Source organism: Phycodurus eques, chromosome 16 (genome assembly GCF_024500275.1).
Source record: "Phycodurus eques isolate BA_2022a chromosome 16, UOR_Pequ_1.1, whole genome shotgun sequence".
Classification (NCBI taxonomy): Eukaryota; Metazoa; Chordata; class Actinopteri; order Syngnathiformes; family Syngnathidae; genus Phycodurus; species Phycodurus eques.
The window spans coordinates 12062920-12084365 of record NC_084540.1 but is presented as its reverse complement, the minus strand read 5'-3'; the positions used below and the strand labels follow the sequence as shown (position 1 = coordinate 12084365).

At 38.6% G+C, this 21446-nt stretch overlaps 1 protein-coding gene across 4 annotated transcripts in view; it reads right to left on the bottom strand.

The window, feature by feature from the left end:
* The window catches only part of cacna1ha (calcium channel, voltage-dependent, T type, alpha 1H subunit a), a 110674-nt gene that overhangs the window by 4555 nt on the left and 84673 nt on the right, over window positions 1-21446 (bottom strand). For 3 of the 4 annotated variants that reach the window (XM_061699786.1, XM_061699787.1, XM_061699785.1), the window contains 18 exons: window positions 20210-20313; window positions 19990-20113; window positions 19564-19632; window positions 18301-18485; window positions 17738-17864; window positions 17434-17559; window positions 17187-17276; window positions 16383-16596; window positions 13913-14064; window positions 13628-13737; window positions 13337-13470; window positions 10559-10629; window positions 8698-8776; window positions 7297-7418; window positions 3502-3660; window positions 3244-3384; window positions 2385-2553; window positions 583-740 (listed from right to left, as the gene is read on the bottom strand). In XM_061699786.1, the coding sequence (XP_061555770.1) occupies window positions 583-740; window positions 2385-2553; window positions 3244-3384; window positions 3502-3660; window positions 7297-7418; window positions 8698-8776; window positions 10559-10629; window positions 13337-13470; window positions 13628-13737; window positions 13913-14064; window positions 16383-16596; window positions 17187-17276; window positions 17434-17559; window positions 17738-17864; window positions 18301-18485; window positions 19564-19632; window positions 19990-20113; window positions 20210-20313 (2334 nt within the window). The remainder of the gene's footprint in view (window positions 1-582; window positions 741-2384; window positions 2554-3243; window positions 3385-3501; window positions 3661-7296; window positions 7419-8697; window positions 8777-10558; window positions 10630-13336; window positions 13471-13627; window positions 13738-13912; window positions 14065-16382; window positions 16597-17186; window positions 17277-17433; window positions 17560-17737; window positions 17865-18300; window positions 18486-19563; window positions 19633-19989; window positions 20114-20209; window positions 20314-21446) is intronic. The other variant, XM_061699788.1, reaches the window with a different exon arrangement.

Here is a 21446-nt window from a genome sequence, read left to right as displayed (position 1 = left end):
GCAATTGTACGTTGAGGAACATTGTCCTTAAACTGTTTGACTATTTTCTCACGTACTTGTTCACAAAGTGGTGAACCTCCCCCTATCTTTGCTTGTGAATGACTGAACAATTCAGGGAAGCTCCTTTTATACCCAATCATGGCACGCACCTGTTCCCAATTAACCTGTTCACCTGTGGGATGTTCCAAACAAGCGTTTGACGAGCATTCCTCAACTTTCTCAGTCTTTTTTGCCACCTGTGCCAGCTTTTTTGAAACATGTTGCAGCCATAAAATTCTAAGTTCATGATTATTTGCTAAAAACAATAAAGTTTATCAGTTTGAACATTAAATATCTTGTCTTTGTAGTGTATTCAATTATATATAGATTGAACATGATTTGCATTGTATTCTGTTCTTATTTATGTTTAACACAACGTCCTAACTTCATTGGAATTGGGGTTATACATCACTGCACAAAATATTTCATTGCACGATGTCTGTAACTTTGAAACATGTACCATTGTAAACAGAGGAGCCCCTGTAGTGTGAAAGGGACAATTAATGGTTCTTAGGTGACAAATAGTGTGAAAGCTTGTCTCACCTGTCTGCGCAGGGCCCGCGGAGAGGGGTGGGGCGAAGGCGGGGCAATGCGGGGAAGGTTGATGGAAGCAAATGGTCGCGGGTGAACAGGGGAAACATCAGGAAGCTGTAGCAGAGCGCGACTCTCACACGGCTGCGAACGGACCGATGTCAGCGAGCCTGAAGATGCATATGAGGCAGGTTTAGAAGACAGCACCCCAAGTCAAAAGAAGGATCAATCTGAACACACGCACATGCCAAAAACATATTAAGACTATCTATTAGGAATCATTTAATTTGCTTAAAAAACCCAGTATTAAAACTTTACCTTGAAAGTATTATTGTACAGATTTATAGATACACTTTCAAAGTAAAGTATCTCTCAATGTAAAAAGGAAGCGCCAATCCACACTTTGTAGCAGTGCATCGGTTTTGATTGCAGCTGCCATTAAACTTTGTGACTGGTATTGCATATAATACAGTACAGGAACAAAATGATTAAATTAGGATATTTTGGCTTGGTTCAGCCCAATGAGGAGCAACATTAAGCTGAAAGTCCAGAAAGAGAGAGCCGATTGTATCAAGCATAAGATCCTGGTTACACTGGTAGTTTCATGTGAAATGGGGCTCTTAATATAATAATATATATATAAATATAAAGTACATACATTTGCTGTGTGGAAACCAGTCTATACAAACTCACTGGCCGCATTATTAGGTATATCCACACATTCTAATGACATTCAGTACAAATGTGTTTCAAAAATGTTTATTTTTTAAATTAATGTATCAGTATGTTTTTGGTTGTGATGGCAGGTAGTATCAGAGTACATTTCAAATATATGGAAAGTGAAAATCAGACCAGAACTTTAGACATCCAAACAATGTTAGGTAGTGGCGAAGGTCAGGTCCAGCAAGGCCTTCTCTGCTTTCCGAAACACTATCAGAAGCACTAATCTACATTTACAACCTAAATTCTAATATTTGTTCAATGAAATTGTATAAATTTATTCCCAACAGCGTTTCTCTTTGCTGAACTGCTTCCACTACTAGATGTGGTTGTTTGTTTTCTTTGTCAATCTTATTTCAGCCTCTATGTGTTGTCATGTCAATCTAATGTGCCTAGCGCCTTCAGAATCAGTAGTGCTTGCCAAAACGTAAACTACACTATAGCAATGGGACTGTTTCTTTTAACCAATCTGATATCAAATTCATCTTCTCAAGGCCAGGGAGCTGGTCCTCAATGAAGTTGGCATTTTTCCAACCTCCGATTGGTTGATCAGAGCAAGCCAAGTTTGACTAGCAAAACGTGCCTCTATAGCAATCTTCATACACTAATACATTTCATTATTCGAACAGCATTAAAATATTTTTTTACTTCCTGTCACAATATCAATACAAAAGTGCTTGCTAAAAATTGTGTATTTCTTTATGTCCGTATCAGGTCATGGTAATACGCAGCAGAGTTTGAATTGAGGCCACTGGACTCTTGTTTGTTGAATTTAGTTGAGATTTAAGCAATTATGCTAATAGGCTTACAATTAAATAATCAGCATCTCTGGTGAATACGATGTACTTTATTTCAATGTTTTATATTATTAGATAAACATTGATTGTGAACTGCTCCAGGTTATGTACATGGCATAGTTTTGTGATTTAATATTGTGTTTCTGTTTAGTATTGCTGGTTTCTATAATTGCAATGCGATAGTGGTGGTATTAAGAGGTAGATTAAGTTGGATAATTCCCAACTGAAGCCCAAAGTACCAAATGGACCACTAGTCCAAAAGCATTATTTTCTCATGTCCCGGAACAAGTTTGTTACCTGAATGTTGGTCCTGAGCACTAACGTCCACCTCCTCCAGAGGGTCAGGAGCACTGGCGGGTCGCACGGGTCGGAACATGTAGCTGTCGTTGGGCAAAGAGTGCATCCTGGATACGGACATCTTCTCAGATACCTGCTGTGCATCCTCACCACACTGCACCTCTTCCTCCTTTAGGGGGAGACAGAGACCAGTCACTAAATACAGTACTGTTCAGCGGTGAAGGTAGACTCTCATGATTGTCCATATTCACCTCATCTGATATATATCTAGTTTGCGACCATTTTCTAGACAATGCCCAAAAAGCTAAGCGATTTTTGCCTTACATCTTTTTGCAGTGTCACTTTTAAATAAAGATGGCACACAGCTCAAGGCTGGAGTGAATATTTTCTGAGGAAAAAGTATATGGTACCATCCATCCATCCATTTTCTGAACCGCTTCTCCTCACTAGGGTCGCGGGCGTGCTGGAGCCTATTCCAGCTGTCATCGGGCAGGAGGAGGGGTACACCCTGAACTGGTTGCCAGCCAATCAAGTATATGGTACATTCATAGCAAATCCATGGTACCGTATGGTACCATTTTGATAATAATAATAAAAATAATAACAATAATAATCATCATCATCATCCACACCAGACATGGATTTAGCAGAGCCAGTGATATTGTACCGTTATTGAATGTAATCAAATTAAAAAGTACAATTTACATCACCAAATCAGACATTAAGGGAACCTGAGCAATCTTTTTTTGCATGATGATGTGTTTATTAGTTTATTAGCATGAACTGAGCCTCTTAAATTCATTTGAAAGTCATATGTCAATTGTTTGACAGAGTGCAACAGATGAGAGGCGGCTGCTACCTGGCCAGGCGATTGTGGACATGGCTCAACAAAGTTCCCTGCCCCTGAGCTGTTGCTGGAAGTGGTGGTAAATCTGCGTTGCTGCTCCATAGCCATTTCCATGGCAATTTCTGCATCCATTTCTGCATCCTCTTTAGCCTCCTACAAAAGTGAACATTCCTTGATGTGCTCATAAATGTTGGGGGTGGGTCTATCAAAATTATGGGAGACCACTAAATACTGCCTGTCATGATGCAAGATGAGTGCTCAAAAGCGTACCTTGTTGCTTTCTTCTAGATGCTTCATCAGCACCGCCACCACCACATTGACAAGCACAAACTGGGCCATGAGCACAAAGGTGACAAAGTAAATGGGAGAGACCCACGGCAGGTAGGAGAGACAATGGCGTTCCTCTGGATGACACTCTCGTAATGTGTCCTGAGGAAAGTAAGGTTACAAAAGTAAGTCAAGACAAGAAAGGAATGAAAGGCACAATTACAAAAACAAAAATATCATCTTTGATTTAACACTACTTATATTCATTTATTCTAAAGCCAGACTGAAGACAAAAGATGTCATTGCAGGCAGGTACTCAATCAGATTGAGGATACATTTCTTTTAAATACCTACTACAATTTATTTATTCTCGATGAATTGTGTTTTAAGGATTTTATAGCGTTAGTGTTTATATTACCTTGATGATTGTTTTAACGGTCACTCTTAAATGTAAAATAGTGCTTAAAGTTTGATACAATTTAAGTTAGGGTTGCCTTGGATGGTGGTTAATTATCTACGTCTGCATGAGCAAAACTAAATGGATTTACTTAATTTGTATCATCATGCATCATACAAAATATTGGCCAAAGAATACAGTGTCACTGTAGTTTAAGTTTTTGGTTTTTCTTCTTTGCCTTCATTTATGTTTGTTCATATTGGCGGCTGAAAAGAACAGACAGCTCTTTTCTAACACTATGTTCCCGCCTGTGTTTTGTTGTTTTTTCATTTGAATATCCCGGCAGTTATACATTACTCAGAAAAAAAGGTAGCGTTCTGTCATTACTCTACGGTATAATGACTTGTAAAACATTTTTATACTGTAACATTACAGACACCTACATTTGCAAAAATATTTAATGGGTATGTGAATTTATCAGTAGAGTCTCCACTCGTGTCATTAAAACCTGCTTGTAAAATGTTTACTAACACAGAACTTGATTCAGTGGTTAGGCGTCAGGGCCAGCAAGGTCTTCTCTGCTGGCCGAAACTTGATCAGAAGCACTGACCTACAGTAACGATCTAAATTGTATTTGTTCCATGAAACTGTATTCATGTATTCCCAACTGTCGGTTCTCTTCATTTCTTAGTGTTTCTCTTGGCTGCACTGCTTCTAGTAGTGTATGTGGATGTTGGATTTTTTTCTCCAGTCGTATTTCAGCCTGTATGTGCTGCCCAGGGCCTCAAAATCAGTAGTATTGGTCGATGTAATGTAAACTATTAGCAATGGGACAGTTCCTTTAACCATTCAGATTTAAAATTTATCCTCACAAGGCAGGCCACGGCCCTCAATGACGTCATTATTTTGCCATCCTCTTTGGTTGGTCAGCGCAAGTCAAATAGTGTATACTGTATGTGGGACCAATTTCCGCATTCAGCAAAACAGAACAAAACACTTCCTTCCAGCTTGGGTAAATGACGAAACTATATCGCAAGGACAAAGCAGCCGTAGGAACTTTAAACGTTTACAATGTTTTTTGTTTTACACAAGTTGTCTTCATGAAATGTTTATACATGACTATAACCCATGTTTAGGCTTTGTTTGTTTATATATGTATTGTATTCTAGTTGTATAAATTAAAGATGTACCGTATTTTCACGACCATAAGCTGTACTTAAAAGTCTTACATTTTCTCCAAAATGGACGGGTCGCCTTATAATGCAGCGCGCCTTGTGTGTGCACCGAGTTCCAACATCTATAAATGTTGTTGTGTGATGAGCGCTGACCTTTTAAATTTTTTGTATTTTTTTTTTTTTTTTTTTTTTTAGCATTTCCTGCCGACATGCTGCTTACACAGATGAAAAGTGGACGTGGCTGAGGACAGGGGAAGGGTGCGTGAAGTAGGTATATAGCGCCGGAGTGTTTTTTTTTTTTAATAATTTTTTTGTTACCGCTTGACTGACTGGGAGCATTTCCGAGTTGTGCATTGTGCAAAACAACATCGGTTTGGCTAAGCACCCCCGAAAATGTCACCTACGAAGAGACAAGCTTACGAAGCACAGTTTAAATTGCAAGCTATCAGTTACGCGGAGGAACATGGGAATCGAGGAGCCACGAGAGAATTCAAGATCAACGAATTCATGGTTCGCAAGTTGAGGTACCAGGAAAACGAGCTTCGCCAAGTCAAGAACACGAAGCTGAGTTTCCGCGGAAAAAAAAGAAAAAGAAAACGCAGAAACAAGGTGAGGTGGCCCGAGGTGGAAGACCAACTCAAGCAATGGATTAATGAGCAAAGAATAGCCGGGAGAAGCATCTCTACAGTCATCATTCGAAAGAGTGCAATAACTCGGGGCGTGCCATCATTTCAGGAGGCTTGACGAACCGCTGGACATCCGTGTAAACAGGACGTTCAAAGTGAAGTTGCGAGCGGCGTGGGAGCCATAGATGACAGATGGCGAACACAGCTTTACTAAGACTAGGAGGCAGCGCCGGGCGAGTTACGCCACCATATGTGAATGGATTGTGAATGCTTGGGCTAAGGTATCTGCTTTGACTGTTGTCCGAGCTTTCGCGAAAGCCGGCATCATTGCTGAACAGCCCACCGGCAACGAGACTGACTCTGACAATGACGAGAGGGAACCTGGCGTGTTTGTTGGAGAACTTGCCCAGCTGTTCATTTAGGATACACAACATGAGGACTTTGATGGATTTGTGGATGAGGATTGATAAAAAAATAACGTGACTACATTGTTAAATACTTCAATAAAGTACAACCAAACTCAGTTTTGCTCCCGCTGCCTTTTTAAAAACATTGTTTTAGCGTGCATGCATGCTACCGTATGTTTTACCATGCCTACGCCCAATAATACGGTGCACCTTATGTATGTGTTAAACACAGAAATAGACCCCGTAACTGAGACTGCGCCTTTTAATAAGGTGCGCCCTATAGTCGTGAAAATACAGTACATGAAACGTTGTCCAAAGACACCAGCCATAAAGAGAACACAATTTTAGTAATTTCAACTTCAAATTATTACAGCATCAGCCCATACTTATGCTAGTTATCGCACAATACACAGGAATCCCGCTAACCTGTTTTCCAGGTTTGGTCACGTGACGTTTCGTATATAGCGGACTGACTAGCAAAACACGTCTGGAGTGATCTGCACACACGAATCCATTTAATAATCAGCATCTCTTAACATTTTTATGTTTTTGTCATGTTATGAGGTAAATACTGATTCTGTACTGCTCCGGATAATGTACGTGGCACAGTTGCTTGCTGTAATAGAGTCTTGCGTTTTTGTATAGTATTGATGGTTACGACGTAACAGTGGTGCTATTAAGAAGTGTATTAAGTCAGGTATGTCCCTACTGAAGGCCCGTGAATCAAATGCATGGCCCACCACTAACTTGCTTTTACCAGAGCCAAAAAGTAACTGTTACTATCGCCAACATTCTCTCATAACCTAACACTTTTGTGCTACTTTATGAATCTACTGTATTACCTTACTTCAGTTGGAACATCATTTGTGTGTTGGTTCTTAAAGGCTCCTTCCTAATCTACTGTTGCTTGGATTATATTGCATTTGAGCACCATCTTGAAGTCTCAGTCTATATGCCGGATTGTCTTTGTCAGTCTATATGCCGGATTGTCTTTGTCTTTAATAACATTGTCTGGCTAATATGTTTCACTTCGTCTGGGATAACATCATGAATTACAGTTTTTATGAAGTGAAGTAAAGTCAAGATGTGAAAGTGCTTAGACTGTTCAGTTCTTTATTGTTCCATAATTGGTTTTAGAGGTCATTTCTATCATGTGAATGTGCAAGTGTGTGCAAAACTGTGTGTGTTCATACTTTCATAATGCCATTCCAGTTGTCTCCAGTGGACACTCGAAACAGTGTGAGAAAGGCCATCCCAAAATTTTCAAAAGTAGCATGACGACTCAGGCCCTCACAGGGATTGTTGTCATTACATTCTAATAAACACACAAGCACAGTTTAATTCATTAAGGAAACACAACATGGACACAGTTAACAATTGTAAGAACACAGCAGACCCGCCAAAGTCAAATGGCCCAAATGTGTAGTAAAACCAAAAGTTTGCCAAAAAAGTAAAAACAAAATAAAATGAAATAAAAATTAAACTACCATCTTCATACCAGCAAATCTCCAAAACTCCCAGCTGGGTACATAGACTGGTCTGCCAAATTGGCAAATACACACGGTGAGCCTAGCGCTTGCACGAAAATCAGCGCCCCACCGCAGATGCCCCTTTGAGAACATTTCCTTTGAAATTAGAGCAATTTGAACCAGCGTCACAGAACCATTGGTGTTTGACTGTTTACAGTATATTTAGCAGAATAAGAGTAATGCAATATGAAATGCAAAAAATCATTTAAATAAACTGGATGATGCTGAATAAAAATCAATGTGGGGTCCAGTATTTAAATGTAATATGACAAATGTATGCTTGGTCAAGTGACATTAGGCCCACAAGTTATGGTCCTGTGACAAGGTAGCTGGGAGAAAATCGAATATACAGTATGTCCATTCACAGCTTGATTGCTATCCTCATTAAGAAAAAATCATTATCAATTGGCAAATTGGCTCAAAACTCCTTTTATCCACAGTGGTCTGAAGATATCCGGTAAAACAGACACACAAATTTTGATACTATAATTTCAAGCGTCTGTGTCATTATTGGGTACTTTTAAGCTTTGCCGTCATTGAAAACATTAACTTTGAATCTTAATGACTTAACCCCAGTTGGCTCACTCTAAACGGTGCCTTTTGTTCCTTTTACTCCTCGAGTTTTCTGCTTCATACTAAACCTGACTTTGTAAGCAAATGTTACATTTTCTGACCCTCACCACGGTTGGATAATATTTTCTGATGTTGTCAGTCACTGAACAATACAGTAAAAAAAAAAATTTACAGTAAGGGAAAAAGCTTTGATAGCAACACAAACGATCTAATGAAAAATACTGTCCCTTTAAAATACTGTACATCATTTTATATATTTTTTATATTATTTTTGGGGACGTAAAATTCAGTTCCCTTCTCCCCTACACTCACACAGCCAATTCTGTGATTTTTGTCTGAGAAAAAATGTGTTTGGTGGAGATGGGCTATTGAGGAAGCAATTTGTAAATAAATGTGATCATGTAAATTAGATTTTGTTCCAGCATGGAACACCACTTTTATATTACCGTGGCACAGAAGCAGATGGGAGTAGAGTGATGTGTTTTGACGTACCAAGCTTGCCAAAGAGCTCCACTCCCAGGGCGGCATAGATGAAGAAAAGCAGCATGAAGAGGAGACCAAGATTTCCCACCTGGAGGTAAAATAGATGTTAGTTCTCTCTCCAACAGAGTGATTGTGCCAGTGCCAACTGGGATTGACTTTTGTTGAAAATGTAGAGTTTATTTAATCAAGAAAATATATCTTTATTTATTCAATGCATTTGCCATTTTTGTTATTTATCTCAGTTATAACAGGAAACAAGAATATGATTAAAAGAACCTTGCCAATTTTATGAAAATATTTATATCCTGGCCATTTAATTAATATATTTAGACGATCCCCAACTAACCCTAAAATCATCATTATCATTATCATCATCATCATCACCATAGAATATATATATTATACATATACATATTTCCAGTAAGGTAGATCAGTGGTTCTCAACAAGGTTATGATAGTAAACGAAAACGAATAACAAAAAAAACATTTTTGTGAATGAAATAAAATAAAAACAAGCATATTTTACAAAAATATTTACTAAATGACATTTTATGTTTGCAAAACTAACTAAAATTAAAACTCAATCACTGCCAGCCCTCCCAGTTAACATGGATATTTGACTTATAAAGCCGTCAATGGCAGTGATTAACTATAATTATAGCGAAAATGTCCGTCGTCAATTATTTTCAAACATGAGCTTTCGGAATTGATTTTAAATGTACTTATTTCGGATAAATACATACATACAGAACGTTTACAGAAAGAAGGTTGAACAGTGCTTTGGGAATTGTAGTTCACTTTCTGTTTGTCACCAAGAAGTGACTCATCGGGCAGCGCCAGTCCAAATGCAACTTTTGTCGAGAAGCTAACTTTTACGTCCAAGCTGTTTTTGTTGCTACGTGTTGCTAACGGACAACTGCAGAGAAAATGCTGCTGTGTACCGCCACGAAAGGCAGATGTGAAAGCAGACAAGGAGTTTGTCTCGTTGACACAGCAGGTGATTGAACTACCGCCAACAACAGGACATCACAGCATTACTTTAGCAAAAGCAAGAAAACTTGAAAAGCTTTGTCATCTGTTAGTAAGTTAATAATTTTTTTTAAATTTTATCTTTTGTAGATGTTTTATTACACAATATTTATTCTGATCTTTCTTTTTCTTTTTCTTTTTTATCTCACACTTGACAAATACCCAGAATAAAAAATAAGTAAATAATTAACTGAAAACCGAAAAACCAAAAAATTCAAAATAAAAATTCATGTAATTTAGCTGTTGTGACCCACCCAAAATGGGTCGGCGAACCACTTTTTGGGTCCCGGCCCACCAGTTGAGAATCACTGAGGTAGATACAGTATATGCAATGATAGGGTATGCAGTATTGTAGGACAGCCTAGACACCTTATATTTATTACGTTAGCTACTCTACTAGAGATGTGTACTGTGCTTCTATAATACTTGCTGCTCACATAAGGAACAGATGTTTATTTCGAGACATCATGTTGATATACAGACAGTTTGTTTTGTACATATTTTATAATTGAGCCCTAAAATTGTTAACCACATTTTGAGTTAAAGTGTATTTGTTACCGGTTTTGGCTAGAGCTGTTGCAGCAGTCCACTTTCTTGTTGAAGATTAAATAAATTTGTATTTCCCTTTTGAAGTACCAAAATGTGTCATGGCATTTTATGTTGTTTCTATTTTTTTGTCTTTTTCTACACTCAGTAACCTCTTCTGCACATGGCATTTGGAAAATAGCTGAGCAATCGAGTCAGTAACCGCATGTGCATCATACATTTTGAGATGCTGCCTAAACCAGGCATGAAATCATCCTGGATGGCCATAAATAAAATGAATAAATAAATCACCTACCTGTGGCAGTGCTTGCATGACAGTGTCCAGCAGAGATCTCATGCCTGTGGCCATCTTTAGGAGTTTAAGTACTGCAGAAAAGACATTGGAGAAGCCTTCAACAGTGCACTTTATACAATGAGGTCACTGATGTCTTTTGGCCAATTTGCTCCTTCGTTGCTGTCAAACTGTAAGCACTACATCATCCTCAAATAGGCAAATCCGACTTGTACTTCACTCATGGGGCCATTTATAGTGGAGACAATTTTTTTTCTATATTTGCATACACAATGAAAAACACAATGAAAATGATTATCATGTACTATTGTATATTCCAGTGTTTGAGGTACATATTTTACATAAGAAAGTTCTCACGGCACACCACCTCAAAAAATGTCACAAGAAGTCTGTACTGTATGCTGAAATGACAATGATCTCATCTCAATTTACTCACACATTTACTTATTCAGTTTGAAATTTGAGCCTGTTTAAGTTGAACACAAAGCTATTTATAAGCTGTTCTATGAATGGCAAGAGGAGGATATACATTACAGGTGAATAGTACATTCTTCTGCCATCTAATGGAAGTGCATTTAATTGTTCTGGCTGGCAATATACAGTGGGCACGGAAAGTTATATTACAGCCATTTGTTAAAATCATTTATGTTAATTTTTTTCTCATTAAAGTACACACAGCACCCCATATTAACAGAAAAAAACGAATTGTTGAAATCTTTGCTGATTTATTAAAAACGAAAAAATGAAATATCACACAGCCATAAGTATTCAGTCCCTTTGCTGTGACACATGTATTTAACTCGGGTGCTGTCCGTTTCTTCTGATCATCCTTAAGATGGTTCTACACTTTCATTGGAGTCCAGCTGTGTTTGATTATACTGATTGGACTTGATTAGGAAAGCCACACCGCTGTTTATATAAGCCCTTACAGCTCACAGTGCATGTTAGAGCAAATGAGAATCATTAGGTCAAAGGAACTGCCTGAAGAGCACAGAGACAGAATTGTGGCAAGGCACAGATCTGGCCAAGGTTACAAAAAAAATTCTGCTGCACTTTACGTTCCTAAGAGCACAGTGGCCTCCATAATCCTTAAATGAAAAATGTTTGAGACGACCGGAACCTTTCCTAGTGATGGCCATCCGGCCAAACTGAGCAATTGGGGGAGAAGAGCTTTGGTGAGAGAGGTAAAGAAGAACCCAAAGAGGCTGTGGCTGAGCTCCAGAGATGCAGTCGGGAGATGGGCAAAAGTTCTAGAAAGTCAGCCCTCCACCAGTCAGGGCTTTATGGCAAAGTAGCTCGACGGAACCCGCTCCTCATTGCAAGACAAGCCTGCATGGAGTTTGCTAAAAAAACACCTGAAGGACTCCAAGATGGTGAGAAATAAGATTCTCTGGTCTGATGCGACCAAGATAGAAATTGTTGGCCTTAATTCTAAGTGGGATTTGTGGAGAAAACCAGGCAGTGCCCATCACCTGTCCAATACAGTCCCAACAGTGAAGCATGGTGGTGGCAGCATCTTGCTGTGGGGGTGTTTTTCAGCTGCAGGGACAAGACGACAGGTTGCAATTGAAGGAAAGATGAATGCGGCCAAGTACAGCAATATCCTGGACGAAAACCTTCTCCAGAGTGCTCAGGACCTCAGGCTGGGCTGAAGTTTCACCTTCCAACAAGACAATGACCCTAAGCACACAGCTAAAATACAGAAGGAGTGGCTTCAGAAGAACTCCGTGACTTTTCTTGAATGGCCCAGCCAGAGCCCTGACTTAAACCCAATTGAGCCTCTCTGGAAAGAACTGAACTTGGCTCCCCACCAACGTTCACCAGCCAACCTGACAGAACTGGAGAGGATCTGCAAAGATTGGCAGAGGATCCCCAAATCCAGGTGTGAAAAACGTGTTGCATCATTCCCCAAAAGACTCAAGGCTGTATTAGCTCAAAAGGGTGCTTCTACTAAATACTGAATACTTATGGCAGTGTGATATTACAGTTTTTCTTTTTTAATAAATCTGCAAATATTTCAACAATTGTTTTTTTCTGTCAATATTAATTGCTGTGTACATTAATGTTGAAAAAAATTAACTTGAATGTTTTTAGCAAATGGCTGCAATATAAAACAGAGTGAAAAATTTAAGGGGGTCTGAATACTTTCCGTACCCACTGTATGTCTCTGGCATTGATAAATGAACAAAGATACATTATTTGTAGCAAAACAAAGATACATTATTTGCAGCAAATATATCATTTTTGAACCAATTAAATGAAATTGGATATCCTCCTGTGGCACAAAAGTTGGGAATCAATATATATTGTATTTTATGTATGTATGACTGTAGGTTTGGAAACATTGCATTAAGGTAAACAATAATTAAATATCGGCAAAATAATTGGACCTGGAGGAGGATCTGTCTGTCTCATAATATATTTTCTAGTTTATTTTAAAGTATGAGAGGGTTGAGGCCATCGGCCAGTCAAGTTGTCCCACACCCCAACTCATCCACACGTTTTTCTGGACCTTCTTTTTTTGCACTGGGGTACAGACATGCTGGAACAGAAACAGGCCTTCCCAAAATTGTTCCCACAAGGTTGGAGGAAAAATGCATCGGGAAGATGATGAATTAAGACGAAGGCGAAAGATTAAAGGTGTGTCCCAAGACATTGACACAAAAATGATTTTGTTGTTCAACAATGTGTCAGGAATCATGTGCACACACTTCATAAGCGGATTAAAAGATACTTTATATTATTCTAAATCACCATACAGAATATGACATTATTTCTCACCTCGTGCTATCCTGAGCACTCTCATAATTCTGATAATTGTAGGATTTATAGGAAGAGCTGCACTCATTTTCAGCTCCTCTAGGATAATGCCCATGATGGACAATGCCACAATTGCGATATCCAGCTGGTTCCACCTAAGCAAACAAACAACAGAATAAAACAGACATTTATTTTATGAAATCAAGCTTTTTGAAGGACCTAACTTCATCATACAGTATTTCAGCATTGTTGAATGGCTGTGGCATGGATTGGCAAATTAAATCGTGCTGCCATGCATTTAAATGTTGTTACCTGTCTTTGAAAAAGCGGTGTATCCCAAATGCCACAAGTTTAAGCAGGGCCTCGATGACGAAGATGAAGGTAAACACGTAATTACAGTACTTCAAAACCTCCTCCAAATACTGGACACACAAAAAATTATCTCAGCTCAGTGCATCCGTGTAATGTTCCTACGTATATTCAATGCAAATTTTCACTTCTGAAGGCAGTGGAACGGAAAACCATTAATTTAAATTGGACATTTGAAGACATTCAGATATTGGCTGTAATGATTGCGTGCACACATGGAGGCCTTACCTGCGGTTGATTGTAGTGCTCGATGCTCATGGTGAACACATTGATGCATATGATGAAGGTGATGAAGAGGTCCAGGTAGTGACTGGTGCACAGTGTATGGATGGTCAAGCGAGGGGTGGAGTAATCAGCATAGTAGGGCCTCTGTTTGGCCTCTGAAGCAAAGACAGGTAAAAACAAACAGAGAAAGACAAAAAGTGACACATAAAAAAATAAGAGTGAGAGAAAGAGAGAAATGGTTTGAATCGTAAACATGATAAGCCCAGTGGTGTGCACAGAGCTGTAGGGGAAAGGACAGCAACCACCAAAGTCTTGTAGTTCTACTATTCTGCAATACAATAGGAGTCCATTTTGGTCCTTCAAGTTACATTCTCCATTCATGGGACCCATAGGACTAATATTTAGACCTCAGACATTTTACAAAACCAGAAAGATAGATATACTGTATGTTGAAAAGCTGTAAAAATAAAGGGATAAGGATGCCCCCTTGAAGTAGGCTACTTTTATGAAGGCTACGCCAGTAAATTTCACCTCCACCCTAAAGTCAGTCAGTGCGCACCACAGCTCCTGCAAGATACCCAAGTAAAGCAGGACATGAGACATGGCTTGCATTAATGTGAATAATCTGTATGAAGCAACTGTATTTAATATAAAGATGATTTTGATCAAACACGTGATTAATTAACATTTTCTTCACCTATCAATTTAAATCCTCAAATGTAATTTATGGTGATTAGACATACTATTCTATGTAAGGGGAGGTAAATCTGACTCAATTGTCTCTTTACAGCTATAAGTCATTTCAATTGTTCAGTTTAGATTGACAGGATCAGAGCGACACCAATTTTCCATGTTTATTATTGTTGTTTGCAGAAGTGTACAACTGCAGTGCATGATATTGAGAGTTGTTTCAAATAGTTTGGTAATAAGGTCACCAAAATAATAAACATCTATCAGTATAACTCCAACCACAAAAATAAAAAAAAATAATAAATTAATAGCTGTCGAACAGTGCCAATTAAAACTGAGCATTATTATCTTTGTGCAAGCAGATTTTTGTATACAATTCTTGTATATTATTAAATGTGATATTCCTGTTGCTTTGATTACACATTATTAACGCATTTGAACTATAGAATTTCATGTAATGTTTCTATTTCTTATTTACTGTATTCTAAGCTACCCAAAAGGAGAAACATGGATTTTGTTTTGTTTGCACAATCACATGTCCATACTGCATGAATGATATGGGATGTATGTGTGAGTGCAGGTATCTGTCTTCAACGTGCTGACATGCCTTTCATGGTAAAAAAAATAAAATCCAAAATAAAAAGAGGTCTCACTAAGGGTTTGTTCAATAACACTTTCTTTCTAAAATCTCAATCCTTTACACTATTGTTTCTTGGAGCCTCACATACTGAATTTAAAACTTTTCATTGGTAAATGTCATGAAGGTTTGGATTAGGACTGTGTGGTTGAACATCCAGCAGTCACAATAATCTGAATTGCTGATAGTCAGTCATCTAAAACATGTTTCTTCTTGTTCACGTCATGGCCAAACACTGGCATTAAAAAGAATCATGACATTGTATGAAAATGATGATTGTTTTGGAGGTTGAACAGTTTTAGACCAGTGAGAAAACCATTACATGAACTGATCACACCATATATTGCCTTTTGGTGGGACAATGGAATTGATGATCGACCACTTCTTATCTTTGCGACTTAATGTATCAGTAACAGAAGAAATATTTCAAACCTGCTCTTTGCAGTAGGTGGTGTGTTTCTGACATTTCTGCCAGCAAGAAGCATATTCGTCATTTGTACACTCTTAAACTCAACATATACAATATAGCGGTAACAGCATCTGCTATGTTTCTGAGTCTGCCAGTCAAAGCATGTTACCAGGAAATTTCCTACCTATATGACGAGATGCCTCGAGTAGGATGAAGGGACATTCAGTTTTGATTGAACAGAATTTCCTAAGACCCTACTAAGCAAAGTAGGCACCCAAATCGTTAGCATGTGCAGGGAATGCTGCAAAGTTGTTGTTTTTTCGGGGGGTGGTCAAGAAAGAAAAAATATATTCGAATAGTACTAAAACTTGGTTGGTTGGTTAAGTACAATTTAACATTTCCAAGAAACAAAGTCTACAAGGTCGACTGTTTTGTTTTGGTTTATAGGTTAATACAAATTGAGCATGCACATGTTATCATCATGGATGACTGAAATGCAAGATTTGATTTCATGTGATTTTGCATGCAGTGTTAAGGGAAGTTTGGGCAGCAGTCATGCAATTACATGCAACAGAGTGGTGTAGCCCACGCCTTGTCAGTTAGTAATCACTGTTTGTGTGAGCTCGCCAGTCTGTAAAACTCTCCCTAGTTTAGTCAATGGACGTTTTAAATTTCCCTTCATCTGGCTTTTTTCAGGCTCTGAAAGCAGGCAGTGCTCAGAAAAATAGACTACCGACCAGCCCCTCCATTCTCCTTACTCCTGCGCTTTTTTTCTATGATTTTGAGCCGCTTCTCCTCCCTTAAGCGGGCCTCCTCCTCTTCCTGGTCCTGCCGGCACTTGTGGAAATTCTCAACCACAACACCAACGAACATGTTCAGGACAAAAAAGCTGACGATGAGCAGAAAGGAGATGAAGTAGAGCAGCATCCACGGGTTGTGGTTCCTCACAGGCTGAAAAGACAAGAGAATCTGTGTTATCTGACACCTTTGGGTCTGCCAGTGCACATATTAAGGCTTCAATGTAATTGTTTGAGTCACAGCATCATCAGATGTTGCTGCATTTGTCACAGTAAAAAAAAATGACAGAGGATTATTTTGGAACATTTCACCACAGAAAGTTCAACTTCTAAAACCGGCAAACCGATTGAGGCATCAAAACGCCTACTTTGTTTTGTTGTTGTTTTTAAAGTTCAGAAGTTATATTGCTTATTCTAGTGCACCAGCTACAACATCTGAGCAATAACATTATTGTTCAAAACAAACATCGCTTTTTAATAGTGTCAATCAAAAGCGGGCAGAGATTTTTGATACAGCTCTTATAATGGATGTTATTAGTGTTCTAATGGAGCTACTGTTGTGGCCATTGAGAGTAATGCAATTTCGAAAAAGATTATGTTGTACTCAACTGAACTTTATTTACAGAGCACTTTTTAAAAAAATGCAGCTGGAACAGTCTTTTTCAAAAACATAAAAGTAGTCGGTGACAATGTAAAGAGGTTGTAATACACTACAGTGATCATCATGCATCAAGACCTCTTTACCTGTTGGTCCACTCCCACAGCGTCCAGACCGTCGTACATAATATTGACCCAGCCGTCCTTACATGACAGGACAAACAAAGACATCAGAGCCTGGATGGGAAAACAGAGAAATGGAAGGTCAACACACAGGAGCCCTGTGTTTGCCTTTCATAGAATTCTGTGTTAATAAAAGGTGTGTCTATCTGAAACAATTTTTTTAAGCGGATATTAATGGCTTTACTTCATTACTGTACTTTGTTTTCCATACCTGAATCAGGTTGTCAAAGTTGTACTTCCTTCGTATCCAGCTGTAATTAGCTTGCAGACAGTCTGACTTGTTGGTGATATTTTTGGTGTTAAGACCTTCACAGTGGTAGAACTTTCCTTTGAATAACTAAAGAACAAGAAGAACCAAGATGGCTGTTTAACACATGAGTTCTTTTACACCACAATTATTTCTCCATCCAACTATTAATTCCAAGTACATAAGGACGTTCCACACTTTCATAAAGCCACATTTACATGTATTCGGTCTGTTGCTGACCATTTGAAAGGTGTGTATGGAGAAGTACCTGCACTCCCAAGATGCCAAAAACAATGAAGAAAGCACAGCAGATCAGGACAATGTTGCCGATGGGCCGAAGAGAAGTGATGAGCGTCTCCACAACTAATTTTAATCCCGGTGCTCGACTGATCACCCTGGAATATACGAACAAAACTCCATGCTTATGCAAGTAGTAGACTGAGCTTCACAATGACACGATACATGTATCGACTGATTTTTTGGGTGTAACTTGAAAAGATTACTTCATATAATAAAACATTACATTAATTGTCGCAGTTTGTTTACAGTTTTTTTCTATGATTTGGATTGCATTTTACATGATTCATTCATTACTGCTATACACTAACATAATTTAACTCAGTGAATGTATGTCATTGAACCACATTACCGAAGCAAAGTAATGCTACCTTCCTAAGGTGTATTCAATATTTATTTTTTATTTTTTATTTTTATTTTTTTAACAGTAATAAGTATATTGCAAAAGTTATGACCTACAACATTAATGCCTTTACGCTGGGGTACCCTTTAAGGAAACACTGGATATTACAAATCCACAAACACACGACATACCTAAGTGGCCGCAATGTGCGGAGCAGGCGTAGAACTCGGAGGATGCCCAGGATCCGGTTACCACCAGAATATGCCAGAGAGACCAGAATGTCGACCATAGACACAAAAACCAACACACCATCCAGAACGTTCCAACTGGACTGAAGGTAGCTCTGCTTCCCAAAGCAGAACCCGAGCGCTACCACCTGACATGACACAATACTGGCATCAACTCAACTACAACCCCAATTCCAATGAAGTTGGGACATTGTGTTAAACATAAATAAAAACAGAATACAATGATTTGCAAATCATGTTCGACCTATATTTAATTGAATACACTACAAAGACAAGATATTTAATGTTCAAGCTGATAAACTTTATTGTTTTTCGCAAATAATCATTAACTTCGAATTTTATGGCTGCAACACGTTCCAAAAAAGCTGGGACAGGATCATGTTTACCACTGCGTTACATCACCTTTTCTTTTAACAACATTCAATAAACCTTTGGGAACTGAGGACACTAATTGTTGAGCCTTTGTAGGTGGAATTCTTTACCATTCTTGCTTGATGTACAGGTTCAGTGTTCCTGACTCCATGTGGTGGTATCCTTTACACATTGATGTCGGTTTTTGATGCAGTGCCGTCTGAGGGATCGAAGGCCATGGGCATTCAATGTTGGTTTTCGGCTTTGCCGCTTACATGCAGTGATTTCTACAGATTCTCTGAACCTTTTTATGATATTATGGACTGTAGATGATGAAATCCCTAAATAAGTTGAGGAACATTGTCCTTAAACTGTTCGACTATTTTCACACGCACTTGTTCACAAAGAGGTGAACCTCGCCCCATATTTGCTTGTGAATGACTGAGCAATTCAGGGAAGTTCCTATTATACCCAATCATGGCACCCACCTGTTCCCAATTAGACTGTTCACCTGTGGGATGTTCCAAACAGGCGTTTGATGAACATTCCTCAACATTCTCAGTCTTTTTTGCCACCTGTCCCAGCTTTTTGGGAACGTGTTGCAGCCATAAAATCTAAGTTAATGATTATTTTCGAAAAAAAATGAAGGTTATTCGTTTGAACATTAAATATCTTGTCTTTGTAGTGTATTCAATTAAATATAGGTTGAACATGATTTGCAAATTATTGTATTCTGTTTTTATTTATGTTTAACACAACATCCCAACTTCATTGGAATTGGGGTTGTATAACACTTAATACACTTAGTGAATTTAACCTTCTTCTTCAATAATGAGGCTAAAGAGTGATATTCACCTTAATGGCCATCTCTGCGAGGAAGATCACAGTGAAAACATAGTTGGACACTCCAAGAAATATTCGCTCCTAAAGGTGAAGACGATCATTACTACGCATTCAGCATGCTGATTGCAATACTGTTTAAAAATGCAGCAAACTATCAACAAATATTCTCCTTGAAAGAGCATTTGGGAATATATAAAAAAAATTAAATAATCAATCAATAATCAATCACTCCAATTACAGATTTTATAGTTTGCGTGCAGGTTAGCTCTCATATTTAATTGTGTGTGTGTAATTTTTGCTTCAATTTGCATTGGAAAATTTAAAACATATTTTTGGGGTGGGGGGAGGGGGGAGGGGGGGCAGTGACATAATTCATATTTGTGGAGGGGTAAAATATTTCACGATTAACACTGAACAGATTCTATCATTGTGTCTCACCGTGCTATGAGACTGTATATTAGGTCTTTCCAGAGCGATAGTGATGCAGTTGACGAAGATGAAAACCAGAACCACATGGTCAAACATTTTGTGAGAGCTCACACTTTGGCACCACACACGAAATCTAAAAAGACACAAATAAAGTGATCCATGAATATTTATCTTCATTTGAAGCAAATACATTAGAGACACAGCTTTGAAGAAAGGAAAAAAAACTCACGGGTTCTCTGGTGAAAACAAGTACAACGTCCATTCTTCATGTTCTTTGCACCAGCGAGGTTTCATATTGCGGAGCTCTTTCTTGATCACGTAGCAAAGAGAACTCTGCATGAATCAGACATCACGTCTGTCAACATCAGCTTACTATTCAACACACATACTGTGATGTGTATATAACTGGAGAGAGCTGGACCATAACATAACTGCAAACAATCGGACGAGCTGAGAAACTAATTATCATCGAAGACACGACAAGGTCCTCTGCATCAGCATTGGCAATTTGTCATGTATGTGTACTCCCAAATGGGTGAGTGAAAGCCAGGAACCTGCTGCTCCGATAACCACAGACACATTTAAGCTGGGACATCATATGCGCACTCAAACACACTCCCCACCTGCATGTGCTCAGTGACAGAAGGGTCAGTATAGATGCCCAGGAGAAGACCTACGTTTGAGCAGATTTTACAGCTTAACTAAATTCAATTTGCAGGCAATAAAACCACCGAACCTGTCGAGACAGAGGTCATCGACTACCACAGTGGGGTAACATTCTTTTGCCGCCTGAATACACACTACATTTACACAAAGAAGCTTCGCACCCAATTAACAAATGAGAAAGGTTCAAAGGCTGGCGTGGGAATGAAAGGGGGAAAAGAGTATCAGATAATAGAGAACTCTTTGTAAATAGTCACAAATGAAAGTTGAAACATATCTAAAACCGAGAATAGGCATCACAGTTGATGAGCTGTTAGCATTTCTGAATACTCGTGGTTTGAATCTGTGACAGCAGCCTCTCCCCCCAAAATGGCTGGGATGGTTGTGGATTAAATGTATGGATTGACAGTGAGAACCACAAGCATGTGACTGTTCAGTACAGTGACCCTCCACTGATGTGCGGTTCGGCAATCACTTATTCATATATTCGCAGATTTGTTTTTTTAACATAGCCTCCATTATTTGCTCAAAAATTCACCTATTTCCTGTTTTTGTGCTCAGGCTAATGCAATATTTTATTTTATTTATTACTTCGGTGCCATCTTGTGGTATCTTTGTGCCAAGGAACTATTTTGAAGTACTGTATACAGAAGAGCTTCATTTAGAGAAAAGCAGTGTTTTGGCGCCATGGCATCTTGGTCCCACTGAACTATGTTGATGTGAGTTGAGGAGTTTCTTTTGGAAAAACAGTGCTTTCCCACCATCTTGCATCATCTACAGACAATTATAAACCTTTTTTAGGG